This window comes from Castor canadensis, chromosome 17, assembly GCF_047511655.1.
Source record: "Castor canadensis chromosome 17, mCasCan1.hap1v2, whole genome shotgun sequence".
Lineage (NCBI taxonomy): Eukaryota > Metazoa > Chordata > Mammalia > Rodentia > Castoridae > Castor > Castor canadensis.
Genome location: NC_133402.1, coordinates 20,098,129 through 20,118,831, shown reverse-complemented (window position 1 = coordinate 20,118,831; position 20,703 = coordinate 20,098,129). Strand labels below are relative to the sequence as shown.

Genomic DNA, 20,703 nt, shown 5'->3' with positions numbered 1-20,703 from the left:
CAGATGGGCACATACTGGATTCAAAGAGATACGCCATCATTGGAGCAGATCTCCGAGACCTATCTGAACTGGAAGAGAAGCTAAAGAAATGTAACATGAATACACAGTGAGATTTTTTTTAACCTCTTATGTCTCTGTGATTTCATGCTAGCTGTGAGACATGGCCATCTCCCATATTTATTCTATAAGTTTTAGTGTGGCATTGCTACTTAAAGTGGTTTTCTGAAATTTATAAAAAGTGCTTCTCAAGTCAGCTTCCACTTCAGAAACAGCTGCATTGCTTTCTAAATTACTGGTGTGTGAGAACATAAAGTTTGAGAGAAGATAATCATATTAATAGAAACATAATTCCAATGCATAAAGAAAGGATCAGCATCTTAGAATATATGGAGAACAACTCCTATAAAAAGTATCCATAGGTAAATGGGCTAAACATAGATGGCTAGGCAACTCCAAGAAGAAACTGAGTATTATATGATAGAATATATGATATATGAAAATCATATAAGGCTATTGAACCTCAGTAGTAATCAGATGAAATTCTGTTTTCCTCACCAAGGTGGCAAACATGTACAAGTCTGACAATATCTAGTGTTGGCAAGAATATGAGGTGTAGGGAATGGGAAGACGCCTGTGATTGTACCAAGAGGAAGTGAGCTGGGTAGGGACTGGTGAGGAACAAACAAAGTATCTGGCAGAGCTGTAAATGTGTGTACCATATGATACAGCAGGTGCACTCTTGCATGTGTTCACCAGAGAGGGTTTTGCATGTATGCATAAGAAGGATGTTCATTGCAGCTACTAAAATAACAGAAAATTGGAAATGTCCATCCATCTGCAGGAGACTGGATGAAAAATGTAAAATGTGTGCCTTAGAGAGAGCTCGAAACCTAATGTTGAGTTAAAAAAAAGAATCAAATTGCAGAATAATTATGCACAGTGTGGTACCAAGTATGTAAAATTAAAACCCAGTACTTTATTTTCATGATTACATGCTTACATTGCAGAGGTGTTTTTAAATGTCCAGAGGGGTTTTCAAATTCTTGAGAGTGGGCTCTTCTGGGAGGAAGAAGAGGGAAGTGAATTGTGAGTTGTGTGGTTTTAGCATGATGATACTGGCCAAAGGTTGGAGTTAAGATGTGGTGCAAGGTGAAGATGACATTCCGTGAATATTTGAGGTTAGTACACAAGGTGGACATTTGAGGGTAAGGTATGGGGGAGGAAATACTATTTTAAAGAATAAGGTGAAGGCAAAGAATCAGTGGCAAAAGATTAAAGAAACTAGCACCTGGAGAAATCATTAGTAAGACAAAGTCCTGGAGGTGAGATGGGAGGATGCAGAACATAGGCTCAGGTTACTCAGCTGTGGGGGAGGGAAGACCCCCATTTTTCTGAGCAGGGAGGAAGAAGAGTGAGGACAGATGTTAATATACATAAAGCTTTGGGAAATGGATGGTGGAAAGCCAGGAGTTATGGCTGGATAATTGTCCTAACTCTTCTTTCATTAATGTCATAATTGCTGTTGTCCCTACACTTGAAGCACTCTACCTGTTTAGCCTGGGATCATCAGCCGGGCTGTCCTTGTTAGGTCTTACAGGCCCAACTGTCTGATGTTGGAGGTGACTCTAATTGACCCAGCACTGCCACTCTAGCTTTATTTTCAGAGTCTTTGTCTTGGTGAGTGTTCAGAGAGAGCAAGGTCAATCTATGTTTTGGTTAAATCTTCACTAATGATCCATGTGTTAAAGGTTTGGTGCCCAGCTGGATGTGCTGTTGGGAGGTGGTAGAGACCAGTGGGAGGTCTTCTGGTCATTGGGAGTATGCCCTTGAGGGGGATATTGGGACTCCAGCTCCTTCCTCTCTCTTTTGTTTCTGGCCATGAGGTGAATTCTGCTCTGCCATTCATGTGCTCGCTGGCCAAAAGTTGATCGTGGGTCAAAAACTCTAAAATGCACCATGTGCCATAAGAAACCTTCCCCCTTTGTAAGTTGGCTCTCAGGTATTTGTTACAGTGTGGAAAGTCAGTAAACTATAAACTGGGCACTCATGCCTCCATGTTCCCTTGGGGATCACAATGTAGAGTTCACAGATTGTAGTGTCCGGCAGAGTCTTCTTTTAGCCAAGTGGCAGTCTTGATCAAGGACACTGATTTCCTCAGGCACATGCTTTTCCATAGATGTTAGTAGATGAATCACTAGTGGATGGGTTAAAGCCGATATTCACAGATTACCATGGCACTCTCTGTGTCAGGACTCTTATCCTACTTACTGAACAGGGGCCAATTTTTATTTATTTATTTATTTTGTGGTACTAGGGCTTGAACTCAGGGCCTTCACCTTGAGCCACTTCACCAGCCCTATTTTTGTGAAGGGTTTTTCGAGATAGGGTCTCACGGAACTATTTGCCTGGGCTGGCTTCGAATTTCAATCCTCCTGATCGCTGCCTCCTGAGTAGGTAGAATTATAGGTGTGAGCCACTGGTGCCTGGACAATTTTTTTGTGTTGTTATTTTACTTAAACATTGTTGAGCTTTGGATGCTTTATTATGAACTGGGATTAAAAAAAAAAAACTCTACCATATAGTGGCTTTTTGTGTGTCTGTATGTGTTTTTATTTTGTTTTTTTTTTTGAGACAGGGTCTGGCTATGTAGCCCAGGCTGGCTTCAGCCTTTTAATCCTCCTGCCTCAGCCTCACAAGTACTGGTGTTACAGGCATGAGCTACCATGCCCAGCTTAGAACTTCTTGGAGTCTATTTTTCTCTCTCTCCATTGTCACTTATTTGATTATTCATTTATTTATTCACTCAGCAAATAATTGAGAATCTGTGAAGTAAAGGCACTACAGAGTCATGAACAAAACAGTTTACATATTATTGCATGAGGAGATTAAACAGCTAATTACATTTTACTGTTTATTCTTGTGATGCATGATTGGAAGAAGTGTAGGGAAGCATATAATAGGCCACTAGAATCTGGACTATAGATTCATTGTGTCATTAAATACAATTCTGAAACATCATCCTAACCCACTAGGTAGCAGTCCATTTAATGGACCATGTTCAGCCAGTTTCTTCTTGGTTAGCATTTGATTTCATGTAGTTTATTTCTTCTAAAGTCTAAAATCAAACAGACAAAAATAAGGCAGCCATGAGAAACATCAGTCTTTAGGGGGCATGGGAGGGATGAGGACCTAACAAAGGGTACTGACAAGGAGTGTAAATGAACTAGGGGAGACCAGTGGGATAGAAATTTAGTTACAAGGAGAGTGTCTCCAGGCTTCCCTGGTCCTGTCAGCATGAACCTGCTCTTGCTTAATAAGTGGTCCCCACTGGAGTTTGCAGTAAAGAAAGCATAGTCCAGGCCAGCCTGAGAAGCGCAGTGCCCATGGCTTGCCTGCAATTGGCCTACATGACTTGTGGGTAGTAGTGCTCCCTTTTCAAACATCAAGGGAAAAGAATTTAGATGCTTTACGTGTGCGTCGCCTTTCCCATTTCATAATTTGTTGATTACTTTGTGCCTAGTAGTAACATAATTTCTTGAAGACTATACTGGAGTTTGAACTCAGGGCCTTACACTTGGTAGGCAATGACTCTGCCACTTGAGCCATGCCTCCAGCCTTTTTGGCCTTAGCTATTTTTTAGATAGGGTCTCACTTTTTGCCAAGGCTGACTTGGGACTGTAATCCTTGTATCTGTGCCTCCCATGTAGCTGGAATTACAGATGTGTACCACCATGCCTGGCTAATTTGTTGGCATGGGTCTTGCTAACTTTTTGTCTAGGCTGGCCACGAACCACAATCCTCTTGATTTCTGCCTCCTAAATAGCTGGGATTACAGGTGTGGACCACTGTGCCTGGCCTTTGTTTTCGGCTCTTAATGGTAAAAACTTACATAGAAAGAATTAGATTCTGTTAAATACCATTATTCATTGTATCAGTCAGTCAGCTTGTGATATGTAGTTGCTTACAATTCTGGGAGTTGGCAGTTTGGGCTGGGCTTAGCTGGGTGGTTCTTTTGCAAGGGGCCAGGAATAACTGATGTGTGTAGGGCTGTTCTTATATGCGGAAAGAGAACAGGCCCCCTGGGGCTGTAAGCTGGGATGTCTCATTCTCTTCCTGTACCAGGCTCATTTACTTGGTGTTTCAGGTTTGCAAGTGTAGCAAGAGAGCAGAGGCCAGTGTGCAAGTGATTTCCAGACTTCTGCTTGCCTCATGTTTGCTGCTGTCCCAATGGCCAGAGCAAGTACCCAAGTGAACAAGAGTCCAGAGGAAGGCACATAGCACCAGCTCTGGGATGGGCATCTGTAGTGCTGCATGCTCTGGGGCAGCAGATATAGGACCAGAAGGATCACAGCCTTTCCACCTCATGCGTTCATCTTATGACCATAAGCAGGCACACCCTGCTCATTGCTCACCTGATTACAGTATTGAACTTTGGGCCGTGGTGACCTTGCACTTGTATGAGATATTGATCAATTCTGTGCTTGCTCTGTCTTTCTGGTTTTCCGAAACTACATTGTAGATACGTCAAGGGTCTTAACTGGGTGAAAACACATTTATGTGCCTGTCTGTTTTTTTCCTCTTAAGATTGCCAACACTGCTGATAACTGAATGTGTGCTAGTTTACATGACTCCAGAGCAGTCAGCAAACCTCATAAGGTGGGCAGCCAGCACTTTTGAGACGGCCATGTTCATAAACTATGAACAGGTAAGAGGTAGAGTCTGCATGAGGACCAGCTGTGGCTTTCCCTCTTAGTGCCTGCAGTAAATTCTTCCCTTCTTTGTTTTCTGCCTCCAGCCATTCACATTTCTGCTTAATTAATCCATTCCAGCAGTCCTGTTCCTCTACCTTCTCTTGACCTCCTGCAAGCTTTTAGCCAGAGTTTTTGGAACTTGACTTTTAGTCTGTATAGGTGTTTTGAGTTCTTATTTTATCATATTTACTGCAGAGCCTTAGAACATAGTGAAGGGGATTGGGGCTGGCATCAGTGGAGGGGTGGTAGCTGGGATACCCTCAAAGCAGCCAGGTGATGCAAATGAAGGAAGCTGGCCAGGTGCAAATGGTGAGACTGTGGTGACCTGGAGCACCCATGCCCACTTTCTGGGAGTGGCCACTACTCAGGCCCTGCTTATGTTACCATGAGTTGCAAGAACTCCTAGTTTTTGAAGAGAAGTTAGAAATATAGGATTTTAATGTAAAATTCCCTAATTTCTAAAATCACAGACATTGGTCCACTGGTTGCAGGAAAAGGTTGATTTAGAGCTTTGGAGTGGTCCAGCTTGGGTCTGGGTTCTGGCCCTAGCTCTCCATTTTCACTGTGTGACTTTGGGCAACCTTGCTTTGTAATGGAAGCTGTGCTGTGGAAGTAGACTAACCAGCTGTGTGACTTGAAGTTAAGCACCCTCTCTGTGCCTGTTTCCTTACTTCTTGGGGTTGTTGTGAGGAGTAAATGAGTTGATATATGAAAAGCGCCTACAACATTGCCTGGTTGTTCAGCAAGCATAGTTACAAGGTAGATCTGAGTGCGTTCTTTGTCTTGAATGACCCTCTCATAAACACTGAATGTATGCTTACTATTTTTGTTATTTATTTTAGTTTTGTTGGTTTTATTTTTTTAAATCTCATTTTCTTTTTATTTCATTTCATATAAGAACAGTAAAGAGACTTTTCTCATGTCATGTAATTACAAACAGATCCAACACTAAATATTGGTCTCTCTGCCTCCTTCCCAGCTCCAGTTCAGGTCTAGATTACTGAATAGTTAGTTCTTGGCTGGTTGACTTTTCTTGCTTTCCTCTCTTTATGGGGAGCAGGGAGTGTTCCTCAGACTGTCTTGCCTTGCAGGGAATGGATACCATGGAAGCTGGCCTCCCCTAGCTTTTGTGTGTGTGTGTGTGTGTGTCTGTCTGTCTGTCTGTTTGTCTGTCTCTGGGGTTTGAACTCGGGCTCTGTGCTTGTAAAACAGGTGCTTTGAACCATGCCTCCAATCCCTAGCTTTTCTTTTGATGTGAATGTGTTCTGGGTCCCTATCTGTGCTTTCAGGATATACTCCTGGGGAAAATGAATTTCAGCCTATGCACATATCCAGTGTGTGCTGCTTTGTTCCCTTTGCTTCCTCTGTGCTTTGTCAAACAAGCATTTGTCCAGCTTCTGGTGAGAGTGGTGGGTTAGGCGAATTCTGACCAGGGGCCTTTCTTCCCCTTTTGAGCTTGCCTGGGAGTGTGGCAGTTTTCAGTGTGCTGTCCACAGCTGCCCCTCAACTCCCACCTGACCACTTCACCTCATCAATAGTAATTTAACTTAAAATGAGTTTTCTTACAAGAACAAATTTGTCAGCAACTCACAACCTATGTGACTTTCTTATATGCCTCACTTTATTTACCAGTTAATAATTTAAAATGAGAAAGTCATGCTCATTTCAGTATGTTAATAAAGTAGTAATAGCAAATGTTTAGATGTTATGAATTCTGTGCCAGGCCTTCTTCTGTGAGTTTTGTACGTATTAACTTATTTTATGATTGCAACAATTCACAAGTAGGCACTGGCACTATCCTGACTGAGGCATAGAGAGCAAAGCAGCTTTTTATCAGGCCAGGCAGTGAAATGGTGGAGAGTGTGCTCTTAGACACCTTGTCCTGAGTGAGCATACAGTCTGGTCCTCAGTGCCACAGAAGCGGTATTCTTCCCCCAAAGAGGGTAATAATGCTTCTTGTCAGCATCATTGTCATAAAAACTCTGGTAATCATTTTTCATATGGTTAAAATGATGTCTTTTTGTTTACCTTGTTTATGACAAGGTAATAGTTTATGTGCTATGAAAGTGTATAGTAATCCGTTTTCTGGCTTTTATGTAGGGATACAGATTAAATTTTAGCTCTTTGAACTAATTTTTTATCCAAACACTAATACCACATGCAACATAATAATAATAATAATAATAAAGAAACCCAAACAATATAAAAGGTTAAACAAAGAAAAGAAAACCTCCTGCCCTAGACCTCAGTCCTCTGATCAGGGAAGCAGTGCTGCTGTATTCCAGTGTCTTTGTACGTATGTACATAAAGGAAGAGGTTTTTGTTGTTGTTTTTCCTTGAAGGTGGATGGGAGCATTCTGTCCATATTCCTCAATACCTTGCTTCTGAAGACTTTACCTTAAAGTCATCTTAAGGTCTTTATATCTGTCTTCCTTTCCTGTTTTCATGGTTATATAGTGTTCCCTTATATCAAGATGATAGAATTTATTTAACCCCAGGTATTTATTTCCAGATTCTGCACAACACGTAGATTATTGCATCTTTGCACATGTAGGAGTGTGTCTTCAGGCTGAACTGCTCTCAGTGGAGTTGCTGTCACAGGTGCCTTTCAAGGGACTATGTGGGTTCACACTGTAGTAACACTGTGCACTAGTGCCACTCCTCTTTCACCTGTATTAGCAGTTATCAGCCTTGACTGGTTAAAAATAGAGAAACCTTTATGGTAATGCCTGACCTTCTTCCCTTTCCAGGTAAACATGGATGATCGGTTTGGGCAGATCATGATTGAAAACCTCCGGAGACGACAGTGTGACCTGGCAGGAGTGGAAACCTGCAAGTCATTAGAGTCACAGGTCAGAGAGCAGAGATCAAGGCATTCACTTGTGCCCTTAGCCAGACTAGAAAGGGCATTTTCCTTGATAGGTGGCAGAGCCCTGTGGACACTGACAGCTAGGGTCTCAAACCCAAGTCCTGCCACACCCTCCCTTTTATGGAAAACACACATTTATATTTCTTATACCCCATTTTATTTTGCAAATTTTATTTTTATGCAGAGTTTCCTTTTACTATGCGAAATTTCAAGCAAACATAAAGGTGAAAGGAATTGTACGTAAACATTTAAGTCCTGGCATCCAGTTTTGATAATTATTAACATTCTGTCAATATTGCATCATGCATCCAATCCAGTGTTTGTTTTCTGTTGGTGTTGTTAGAATAATTTTTCTCAGACAGATCCCAGACAGTGCGTGATTTCACCTTAAATACTTCTGTGTAAATCTCTTCCTAGTGAGGACTTCTCCCCTAGGATGATGTTACCATTATCACACCTCACAAATCCATGGTAACTCCCTCACAGCCTCTGAAACCAGCACATGGTCAGCTTTCCCCAGCTGTTTAAAACACTAGTTTAGTTGGCATGTTTGAATCAGGCTCCACTCATGCTCCATACTTTCCCTCGTACCACTTTGAATCTGCATTTTTAAAATGTCATTTATATGCTGGAGACATCTCCCACTTTTACCCCCATTAAAATAGGTTAGTTTTGACATGTTTTTTCTTTGAGGCAAGATCTCACTATGTAGCCCAGACTGGCCTCAAACTCAAGATTCACCTGCTTCAGCTTTCCTGAATGCTGGGATTATAGATATGCACCACCATACCTGGCTTACTTTTGAGATATCCACTAGATGCTTTAAAACACTGTTGCTAGGAGAAAAATTTCTTCCTTTGCTTTTCTTTAAATATACGTTAGTGAATTTTTCCTCATCATAACAATTCATGTTCAATACAGAAAATTGGAAAGTGAGAAGAAAAAAAGACAAGAGGGACCAGAATGGACTTTTTGAAAGACGAGTAATGTCAGAGAAATCCCTGTGTGCTTTAGGGTCTCAGATATATATGCCAAGGCCTTGTAGTTCTCCTTTTCTCTTCACCCACCTTTCAGAAAGAACGGCTCCTTCTGAATGGGTGGGAGACAGCATCAGCAGTCAGCATGATGGAGCTGTACAGCAGGCTACCACGGGCAGAACTGAACAGGTACGGGATTGGCAAGCCTTAGCTCTGTCATAAATGACTGACAGTTACAGACAGGATTGTCTATATTCCTTAATATGAAGCAAAACAAAACCTTAACTGGACTAATTTTGAAGGAAGGTAAACATAGGTAGCAGCTTGAGAGAGTGATTCATTAGCTGTTAGCTGAGGTACAGTTCATGCCAAAGCAGATTATTGTAGTCAGCAAAGCAATTACACCTGGAAAATTCCCAGAGCCACCTCTGCAGTGGAAATTTTGCACAATCTCTGTTTTGGAGAGGAAGGAAAACGACCCAAGGATTTTTAAGGGAAAGGACCTCTGAAGGAAGGGTTTTGGTTTTTTTTTCTTTTTTTTAAATTTGAGACAGAGTCTCACTTTGTTGCTTAGGCTGGTGTTGGATTCATGATCCTCCTGCCTCTGCCTCCCAAGTGCAGGGATTGCAAGCATGAGCCACCATGCCAGGCAGATGGCATGCGGTACTGTGGCTTGAACTCAGGGCTTACACCTTGAGTCACTCCACCAGCCTTTTTTTTGTGAAGGGTTTTTTTGAGGTATGGCCTCGCAGACCATTTGCCTGGTCTGGCTTTGAACCACAATCCTCCTGATCTGTGCCTCCTGAGTAGCTAGGATTACAAGCATGAGCACCAGTGCCCAGCTAGATGGCAGGTTTTAAATGGACTTTCCCCCTCATTATAGAAACAAAGATATGTTTAAGCTGCAGATGGTGGGACACGGCTGTACTTCAAGCACTCGGGAGGCTGAGGCAAGAGGAATGCCAGCCTGGGCTACAGAGCGAGACCCTGTCTCAAGGGAAAAAATGGGCTAGGAGCACAGCTCATGTGCCCTGGTTCAAACCCCAGTACTTCTCCCCTCCCAAAAAAAAAAGGAAAAAAGAAAGTTTGTTGTACAGTTTCCAGCAGTGCAGACTGCATGAAGTGTAGATTTCCACACCTTAGTTGCCCTGTGCAGAGGTAGCTCTTGTTACCAAGTTGGAATATGTTCTCTTGTGCACAGACAGAGAAATATTTACTGATATGTAGACTGTGGTTTTTTTAACCAGTGTATCCATTCTATACATATTGGTCTGGAAATTACTCTCCCTTTTTAAACTTCAAGTTGATCATATTTATCTTTATATATCAAAATATTAGGGTTGCCATATTCTGTTTATGGGTATATAGTACTCATATTGCTATGTGGATAGAATATATTGATATTTTATAATATATGCTGCTAATTATAAAGAAATTAGAAATGGCCATAGCTGGGCATTTAGTTGCATTTTATTTTGCTCCAATTCTCTTGTTACAAACAACACTGGAGTGAATATCACTGTATATAAAACCAGAGTTTTAGGCCCCAGGCCCAAACTGCAGGGGTTTCACATGTTCCATCCGGAAACTCTCCAGTCACAGCAAATAAAAAGATGAGTATGGCGAAGGACGGAAAGATTTATTACACATCTGGCAACACCATGGGAAGGGGCCAAATGAGCATTTTAGCTCATCTTCAGCCATCTTCAGGGTACAGACATGAGCCTTTAGGTTTAAATAGAAGAATTAGGGCAAGAGGCAAAAAGTATGCATAATGACTAAACAGTCCCAGTTACAGGTGTGGTCTGCTTGGTCATTGTCTCAGTCCTTGTTTTGGGAGGGGTTCAGAAGAACTTGTTATCCTGTGCATCCTGTCAGAGCAATCTGCTCAGGATAAATAAGTCATTGTTGCCTGGAGGGTGCTCTGCTGTTTCCTTCCTGGGGGACAGTTTTCTCCATCCCTCCTTGTAAAGATGTTGTCAATCTTGTCCTTCCTGGATTCCAAGGAGATTGCAAAGAGAACAGCTTGGAGCAAAGAACAAAATGGGTACCAAAAAAAGATACAAAATGGAGGCAGGGATGCCCATCTCTTGTCCTGCTTTTAGTTAATTCATGGCCCAAATAAGGAAGGAGTCAGTTCTTACTACATATGTACATTTGCGTTTGTGCCCACTTTTTTATAGTTACTTTGTACATCTTGATTTGTGCTTTTTTTTTGGGTTTTGGTCTGTTACAGGATCATGAGAACTTTTGGCCTTGCTCTTCCAAAGAACTCACCAATGTAGGGAATTGGCAAGGAGAGCCTTGAAGGTTTGAGAAGGCGCAGTGTCCACATAGTCAGGTCGGTGCTTCTGGTTCTTCTGGAAGCATCTTCTGGCAGGCTGGTTTTCACTGATAAATGTCAAGAAGACTGTTTTGAATGTCACTGGTCTGACATCAGTAATGGGGATGGTCCAGCAACTGTTCTAGACAGCCAAGGAGCAGTCTGTAACCAGTATCGGTCACAAGGGTAGTAACTTCCTTCTGGGCAGTCTTTTGCTCATGTGGCTGTGGCCTATTGTGGACAGCAGCATGTAATCCTAACAGAAGTCAGTGATGATATGGGATGGGCTTTGCTCTGTCTCTCCTGAACAGCACTTGCTGTTCTGTGACTGCTACATGGTTTGTGCCTGCATTTGCTCAATACTATGGAGTATAAAAATGAGTTTAAGGTGAGTTTATACATTTAACAGATGCTGAATGCCTACTGGTGCCAGGCACTTTCCTAACACAAGGGAAACAACAGTGAACAAAATATGCCAAAAAATATGCCTGCCCTGGGGAGCTCGCATGCTAGTGAACAGCTTCCTAAAGAAGTATGTCCTGTTAGTTGTGCTTGATGCTAGCTAGCCATCAGAGCCTTCATTATGGTACTGTTTCTTTTTTTTTCCTTTAGGCAATCTGCCTTAGATATATTTAGTCCATTTCGCATTACTATGGCAGATAGTTGAAGTGATCAACTGTAGTAAAGAGGTTTATCTCACCATCTGCCATATGATGAGTTGGCCCTATTACTTTTGGGACTGGTGAAGCTGCACATCATGACAGGAGTGTGTAGCAGAGTCAAACCTCTCCTCTCCTGGCTAGGAAGCAAAGGAGAGGAAGAGGAAGGGGCCAGCAAGCCCAGCTCTTTTCCCTGAGGAGAAAATGTTTGAAAGAAATTAGCACCTTATATCTTTGGACCTGTAATGTCCCAGTGGTCTTATAGCTTCCTAAAATACCCTCAAGATGTCCTCCCTGTTGTCCCTGTGCTAAGCACTTGGTTTCCTTCTAAAGGTGCTAGTACCCTTACCTTTCTCAGCCCAAACTTCAAGTGTCCTTTCTGACCAAGCTGCAAATTTTCAAATCTTCCCTCTGCTCATTTTGGCTTCTGATTCTCACTGTAAATTTGGCTACAAGTGTGCAGTAATACTCATGCTGCAACTTGCATTCTTTGCTGCCTTAAAATTTTTACTGTCAAATAAGCTAGCCTATCACTTTTAAGTGCTGCTTCTCATGAAACTTCAAGGCATGAACAAAATGCAGTCAGATTCCTTGCCACAGTGTAACAAGGGTGGCCTTTAGTCCAGTTCCTAAGAGAGTCCTTATTTCCATATGAAATTTCATTTACAGAGCCTCACTGCTGTCTGCATTTTTATCAGCATTCTAGCCTGTATTTAGCCTGTTTTTCTAAATTTCCAAACTCCTCCTGCAAACCAACTCCAAAGACTTCTCCACATTACCAGGTGTATAGTAGCAGCAAAGATTGCCTTGCTCCCTGTACCAATTTTCTGTGTTAGTCAGTTTTTCATTACTATACTGAGTGCATGAGATAATCAACTTATAAAGAGCAAAGGGTTTTTTTGTGTCACAGTTTTGGAGGTTCCAGTCCATTTTATTTTGTCTCCATTTCTTTGGAACTTGAGGTGAGGTAGCACATCATGGCAGAGTGTATGTTGGAGCAAAACCAATCAACTCATGACCAGGAGGGAAAAGAGAGGAAGAGAAAGGGGTCAGAGTCTCACAGTCCCCTTGGAAGGCATGCCTCCAGTAACCTAAATCTTTCCTACTAGGCCCCACCTCTCTCTCTTTTTTTTTTTTTGTGGTGGTATTAGGGTTTGGACTCAGGGCCTTGCACTTGCTAGGTAGGAGCTTTACCACTCAAGCCACACCTCCAGCCCTTTTGCTCTGGTTATTTTCGTTTTTTTGCCCAAGCTGATCTGGACCATGTTCCTCCTATTTCAGGCTTCCTGCTATAGCTGGAATGACAGGTGCATGCCGCAGATCCACCAGCTTTTTCTTTTCTGCTGAGATGGGGGTCTCATAGAATGTTTTGGCTCAGGCTAGCCTTGAATTACAATCCTCATATTAGCCTCCCAAGTAACTAGGATTACAGATGTGAGTCACTGGCACCTGGCTCCCTAGCTGTTTTTTAGGTTCCACACCTTAAAGGCTCCATCATCTTCCAGTAGCGTGCGGAAGTGGGACTCTGGGGACCAAGCCTTCGATACATGAGCCTTTGAGGGACACACAACCAAATCATAGTAGATGTCTTTGGGTGAGATTAGTTGGGAAGCACCCAGATTATTTTATGTATAGTTATTCTCTTTTCAGATGTAGTCCTTAGACTCCAATACCAAGGTAGGAATGAAAACACAGTTACAGAAATGCACACAGACATCTGCACATATGTGGGTATGTATTCTTGCGCACACATGTACATATACAAAGGCTGGACAGATAGCACGTTGAGATGGTTAGCAGTGGCTCCTGTGGGGATATGATAATTTCTTATGGCCTCTGGTTACCTTTTGTTGATGCCTCGATTTTCTCTCACAGTGTTCACATATTTAAACAGAAAGTTTTTTAAAGGCTATTTCCCTGTGTTTATATCTGTTTCTTTCTCACTAGCTTACATTTGAAATGCCTTTTTTGGTAAAGTCATATGCATATAACTTTTAAAAATAACACTCAGTACCACTCACTACCAGCCTGCTGCCTTTTCTTTCAAGTTTCTTCTGTATTTCCAGAGTATTCTTTTATTTTTTAAATGGTTTTGGGGCTTGAACTCAGGGCCTTGGGCTTGCGAGGCATGTACTCTACCAACGACCAAGAGTATTTTATATATATATATATATATATGCTGGCATGTACCCCTCCATAATTTTTCTTTGCATAGATAATAGTATACTATGTATATTTCTTGTTAAACAGCTTATTTTTAAATTCTGTATGTCTTGGAGGTTGTTCCATGTTAATACATACAGACCTCCATATTTTTTTAAGTGGCTGCATAGTGTCCCATTGTATGAATGTGGGTTTTTCTTTCTGTTAACGTTGGTTTTTGTTTTGTTTTTTGCATTTTGGAGGTACTAGGGGTTGAACTCAGGTGTCACGCTTGCTAAGCAGGTGTGCTACCACTTGAGCCACTCTGCCAGACCTTTCTGTGGATCTCACTTTATGCCTGGACTGGCCTGGACTATGATCCTCCTATTTGTGCTTCTCTGCATAGCTGGGATGACAGGCATGCACCACCAAACCCATTGGTTTAGATGGGGTCTTTTAAACTTTTTGCCAGAGCTGACCTCAAACTGCCATCCTCCTGATCTGTACCTCCCAAGTAGCTAAGATTATAGGCTTGAGCTACTGCTCCCAGTATGAATGTGTTGTGTTTTAATTGATTCAGACCATCTAGTTTGTTACTGCATTGGAGCAATGATGCTCTAGAGAGTGCTTTTGAATGTGTATTTTTGTGTACATGTAGGGTAAATTCTTTTTTTTTTTTTGGCAGCACTGGGGTTTGAACTCATGGCCTTCTGCTTGCTAGGCAGTTGCTCTGCTACTTGAGCCATGGCCCCAGACCAATTCTTAAAGGCAGAATTGCTTAGTCAAAGGATACACATTTTAAACACTTATAGCTTATCACTTTGCCCTCCAGAGAGGTGGTACTGCTTTGTAACGTTGCCAGTAGTTCAGATGGCACCTTTGTTCTTTGTTAGCATGCACTTCAGGCTGGCCTTTGCCCATCTGGAGGTTGAGAATGTAGCTTGTATTTTCATGTACACTGTTTTTCTCATAAATGAGATTGAAAACCTCATTTTTCTTTTCCAGTGAACAGTTCTTTTCCCCATCTTTTATGTGAATTAAAATTGTTTTCCTTACTGAAATTTAATAGTTCTATATATAGCAAAACAAATAAATAAATCAGTCCTTTGTCATTTGTGTTACAAGTATGTTTTTCTGGTTTGTATTTGTCTTTTTTTGCAGTACTGGGGTTTGAACTCAGGGCCTCACACTTACTACCACTTGAGCCATTCCCTCAGCCTCATGTAACTGTTTTCTTTTCACTTAATATGTCATGAACATCTCTCCTTATTAGTAGCTATGGATAATCACCTTCATTTTTAATTATATAATGTTATGTTTTCCTAATTTGATTCTCTGCACAGAATAGAATCCCTTGAATTCCTGGATGAAATGGAGCTTCTAGAGCAGCTAATGCAGCACTACTGCCTGTGCTGGGCAACCAGAGGAGGACAGGAACTTGGTATGAGATCATCCTTTTGTTACTTTGCTTTAGAAGTGGGGAATGTTTCTCCTCCAAACAATGAAAAGGCATATCTCGAACTTTACGCTCAAAAAGCACTGGAGAACTACATATACATATCCACAAGTGTATGCCAAGCATTCACATACACATCTTCTGGGGTTTTGTAGCATTGAGGTCAGGAGAACTGCTTGTCACAGATCCCAAAACATCAGCCAACCCTTGCCAGGTCTCTCTTGAATTTCTGTACTTGGAAGGTTAAGGACCTTGAGAGTTTAAAGTAATAATCTTAATGAAAGTACCAGTGTATATCTTCTTCATTAGCTCAGGTATAGTATAGCTGTCTGCCTCAGGGTCTCATTATCTTGGTTTTGACCCAGTTCATCCTCCACAACTACCCCAGATGGTTCTTACTTCCCAGTGGTTATTCCTGGATTTTCTCTAGCCCAGTGTAGACCATGGCCCCTGTAGAGCTGCCCTTCAAGCTTCATACAGCTGTGACCTAAGTGACATGTGACTTCAGACAGCAGACAGGCAGCTGGTAGAGATCAAAGACCTTGACAGGCAGGTACTGTCCCCTGTGTGAAAATTCCCAGTTGACATGAGACTGGTAATCACTGGCTTGGTCTTTCATTGTACTTCCTTGCAAATTTACCCAGCTGTGCAGTTTAGCCCACAGAATCACTTTACATTTGCTTTTGATTTAAAAATCATTTACTTGTGCATTTTTATATCGTTGTTCTCCCTGCAATTATAAAATAATAGTTTTTAGTAGAGAATTTGGAAACCTGTAAAAAGTATGGCAAAGAAATTTTGCCATCAGCCTGTTAGTCTGATAATGTGTGGTAGCTTGTATTTTCTATTCTAAATGCTGTCTTAGATGCAGTAGAGTTCAATTTATGTGTTTATGTAACTTTGGTTACTGATTTTTTTCCAACTTGATATCATAACACAAGCATTTCCTCCTTACTGTGAAAAACTCAGTATATTTTAATGAGTTTTTTAAATTCTTTCACTATGACTGAATTTACTTAACTTCCTCCTGCTTTTGACAATGAAGTTAATTCTGGTTCTTACAAGGAAACAGTATGTTGAACATACTATGGTCCCCACACTCTGCCGGAGCTATCAGTGCTTATCTGCATAATGAAGAACTGCCTCCACCTTTGCTCACAGGTCAGCGGTTAAAAGGTAGATTTTGAACATTTACTGCAGACAGCCCATAAATTGCAATGTTTTCTTAATCCCTTCTATAACAATGATAAACAGAATCCTGCCCAACCACTTGTTGCTTGGCATAATCTCATTTCACTTAGCTGCTGGAGAGCAGAGCTGCAGGGAGCTCGAGACCCACTGGTGTTTTCTGGGCTGTCCTGGTGGCCCGTGCCACTATCACCTTTTCTCTGCTGTGTCCTGACAGCACCTGTGTGTTTCCTCCCCTCAGGTTTGAAGGAGATAAACTGTTGATCTATGGAAGGCTCCTGCTGAGCCGGAAGCTGACGCCCTCTGGCCTCTCTAAGAAGATACACTGGGCTTACTGAGGGATGGGTAGGCCAAGTCTTCTGGTCTCCGCCCACACTCTGAGAACCCTTGGTTACCAAGGTGGTCGTACCAGGTTCTGTTCCTGTTGACTTATCATTGTTTAAATAAATCTCACTTGCCAATTGCTGTGTGTTGGAATTCTGCTGATTGTCTAATGTTGTTCTGTGCTCTGCAAGGTGGGCCAGTCAACAAAAGCAAGTACTGCCAGCCATCATATACTGGACTGTAGCCGGGAGTCATGGTGCATGTCTATAGCCCCAACTATGTGGGAAGCTGAGGCAGGAGGATCATGTGCACCCAGTTCTTGGCCAGCCTGAGCAACACCCTGTTTCAAATATATTATTGAGTCAGGTGTGGTGGCACATGGCTGTGGTCTCAGCAGCTTGGAAGGCTTAGGTAGGATGACAGTCTGAGCTGACCTTGGGCAAAAACACAAGATCCGATCTTTAAAAATAACTGAAGGAAAAAGGACTGGAGGTGTGGCTCAAGTCTGCTGTGTAGCAAGTGCAAGGCCCTGAGTTCAAACCCTATCCCACAATGATAATCATAGTTTACAGGGCCTGGGTTTCACCCGTGCCACCCTGCCCACCCTCAAAGCCCACCACAAAGCAGACATGATGTCTTTCTTCAACTCCTCCTTTTATTATTTTATTCAATAAACGAGCATGTGCTGTATGAGGACAGATGTGATGCGTGCCCTTCGGTGAGCCACACTTGCTATAAAGTATGGGAAATCCTGGGGCTCCAGAGCCAGGGAAGTGCTCCTGAGGCAGGCACAGAGGTATAGGGCCTGTGCTGTTGTGATCTCCAGAGTCTGTGTTTGCATGCTCGTGTCAGTTCATTCTGTCCCTGTAAAAGCTCTTTGTCAGGTTCTGTTTAAATCCTCATTTTAAAGATGAAGAAATGAGGGTATATCTGTAAACAGCCAATAAATTTGGAGGAACTGAATTTGAAACCTGACAGGTTAACTCTAAAGCAGTGTGTGTGTGTGTGTGTGTGTGTGTGTGTGGTGTTTAACTGTTCTGGGGATGAAACCCAGGGCCTCCTGCATGCTAGGAGCCACTGAACTACACCACCACCCTGGCCCTTGAGGTTTTTTTTTTTTTTTTTGCAGTCTTGGGTTTGAACTCAGGGCCTCACCCTTGCTAGGCAGGTGCTCTACCGCTTGGTGCTCAGCTCAGCCCTTCCACCAGCCTTCGCTTGAGCTTTTGACTGCTACATTGTATGTTTCTTCCCCTGTCTTCTCCACCCCCATCACTATTGTATGATGTGGTTGCCCAGCTGCCTCAGTTCTTCACATTTATCAGATCAGTTTATTCTCCCCCCCCCACCTTTTTTCCCCACTACCTTCAGTGCTGTTGGTGAAATAATAATTTTCTACAAGGTTTTACAGTTTTGCTTTTTCCCTTTGGCGGTACTGGGGGTTTGAACTGCCACTTGCTAGGCAGATGCTCTACCATTTGAGCCACACCCTCAACCCAGTCTTACAGTTCTTTTCTTGTTTATTTTGTTTTGTTTTTAAATTGAACTCAGACTTGCTAGGCGCATGCTACCACTTGAGCCACTCCACCAGCCCTCTTATAATTCTTAATGAGGCTTTTGAATACTTAGTTGCAGAGTTGGCTTTATAAAAAACTACCAAAATGCTCTCAGCTTAAGTAATGGAATATTGAAGACTGTAATCAAGTGCTTGAGTTCATGCCTTCTGTTTTCCCCAGCATGTTGACTTTTAATCTGTAGCTTATTTACTTATCACAAAAGAGTTGCCAGAGTGCCAGTCATCACCTGTATTCTTGGCAGTGGGTCTTTTATTTAGTATTATCTTTTATTCAGAATAAAATTCTTCCCCAAAACACTTGCCTTAGGCTGGTGGAGTGGCTCAGGTGGTAGAGTACATACCTAGCAACAGTGAGGACCTGAGTTCAAATGCCAGTACTACCAAAAAAACCCAAAACACTTGCCTCTCTAACTCATATATCTCATAGTAAGAATTTGCCAGGTAAGATACAGGATGCCCACTTAAACTGAATTTCGGACAAATACAATTTTTTTAAAGTGTAAGTCCCACTTAACATTTGGGATATATATACACTAAAATTGTTTACTCAAAATTTGGGCCATGTTCATACTAAAAAATTGTGGTGTCCTGAAATTCAAATTAACTGGGTGTCCTTTATGTTTATCTGCTAAACCTGGCACACCAGAACGATCTACTTGCAAAAGAGGGTAGGGTAGGGACATCTGGCTTCCCAGCTCTTGTAAGGCAAGATGGACAAGGTAGACAGCACTGAGGAGCTCTTTAGCTCAGCAGGGGCCCAGTGCAGTCAGTTTTATTCTGTTGCTGTGTCTGCAGACAGTGTTTACACATCATCAGGAAGTGGATGAAGTTGGAAGCAGAGTGCAACTAGATTTTCATCTTTGAGTTTTTGACTTTTTTCATTTTGGGTGGGAAAGTTGGATGGTAATTAATAAAATGCCCATAATGGGCAGGATGTGTAGTATTTATATTTTGGTTTACCTCTTTATATCCCTCCTTGTTCTACAAAGGAAGATGGCTGGTGAAATCATAGCAAGACAAATGGCGAAACACATGCTTACAAGATCTGGAACATGAACTTTAAAAAGGCCAGGAATGATACTGGGTCTCAAGCCAGGCAGAGTGGCTCACGCCTGTAATCCTAGCTGCTTGGGAGGCTGAGATCAGAGAGATCACAGTTCCAGGCCACTCTGGGCAAATATTTCTCGAGACCCTATCTCCAAAATAACCAGAGCAAAATGAACTGGAGGTGTGGCACAAGTGCTGCTTTGAGTACCCGCTTTGTGAGGGACTGCTTTGCAATAGCGAAGCCCTGAGTTCAAACCCCAGGCATACTTTATGGTCCCTGCATGTACTGGATGAGGGCCACAAATCATACTCCCCCCAAGTCCTTGTAAGGGTTGAGACTTGATTCCATTTCCATTAAAGCACAGTCGGCCACTTGAGCGAGGGAGGCACAGTTCTTCCTGCCAGAACCCCAGAGAAAGTTCTGAGCATCCTCAGTGAGATCCCTGTGATTCACAGGCTTACAGACTTGGGGCTGGCTAGCTGTTGGTCCAGGGTCCCTTGATGCAAACCAATGACTTATTGCTGAAATGAAATTCCTCACAGGCAGCTCTATGAGGCCAAAACAAAGGAATGCAATTACATAGCTTTTGGGAAGCTGGATTTAATGCAAAAGCAGTAAGTATTAGAAAATTTGTAAGAATGAAAGCCACATAACAGATATGTTTAAATATTGTTCCTGAAAGCTGGAAATTTTTATACAAGATTTGGTGGCATTCTTGGGGATATACCCAAAAGACTGTGACACAGGTTACTCCAGAGGCACCTGCACACCCATGTTTATTGCGGCACTATTCACAATAGCCAAGTTATGGAAACAGCCAAGATGCCCCACCACTGACAAATGGATTAAGAAAATGTGGTATCTATACACAATGGAATTATATGCAGCCATGAAGAAGAACAAAATGTTATCATTTGCAGGTAAATGGATGGAATTGGAGAACATCATTCTGAGTGAGGTTAGCCTGGCCCAAAAGACCAAAAATCGTATGTTCTCCCTCATATGTGGACATTAGATCAAGGGCAAACACAACAATGGGATTGGACTATGAGCACATGATAAAAGCGAGAGCACACAAGGGAGGGGTGAGGATAGGTAAGACACCTAAAAAACTAGCTAGCATTTGTTGCCCTTAACGCAGAGAAATTAAAGCAGATACCTTAAAAGCAACTGAGGCCAATAGGAAAAGGGGACCAGGAACTAGAGAAAAGGTGAGATCAAAAAGAATTAACCTAGAAGGTAATACACATGCACAGGAAATTAATGTGAGTCAACTCCCTGTATAGCTATCCTTATCTCAACCAGGAAAAACCCTTGTTCCTTCCTATTATGGCTTATACTCTCTCTACAACAAAATTAGAAATAAGGGCAAAATAGTTTCTGCTGGGTATTG

General features: G+C 42.1%; 1 protein-coding gene across 1 annotated transcript in view; it reads left to right on the top strand.

The window, feature by feature from the left end:
* Window positions 1-16,828, top strand: part of Lcmt1 (leucine carboxyl methyltransferase 1) — a 50,034-nt gene extending 33,206 nt beyond the window's left edge. Inside the window, exons 6-11 of the mRNA XM_020184657.2 lie at window positions 4-106; window positions 4,585-4,705; window positions 7,502-7,603; window positions 8,695-8,786; window positions 15,065-15,162; window positions 16,607-16,828. Coding sequence (XP_020040246.1) covers window positions 4-106; window positions 4,585-4,705; window positions 7,502-7,603; window positions 8,695-8,786; window positions 15,065-15,162; window positions 16,607-16,629 — 539 coding nt within the window. The 3' untranslated portion in view covers window positions 16,630-16,828. The remainder of the gene's footprint in view (window positions 1-3; window positions 107-4,584; window positions 4,706-7,501; window positions 7,604-8,694; window positions 8,787-15,064; window positions 15,163-16,606) is intronic.
* The last annotated feature ends 3,875 nt before the right edge of the window (window positions 16,829-20,703 follow it).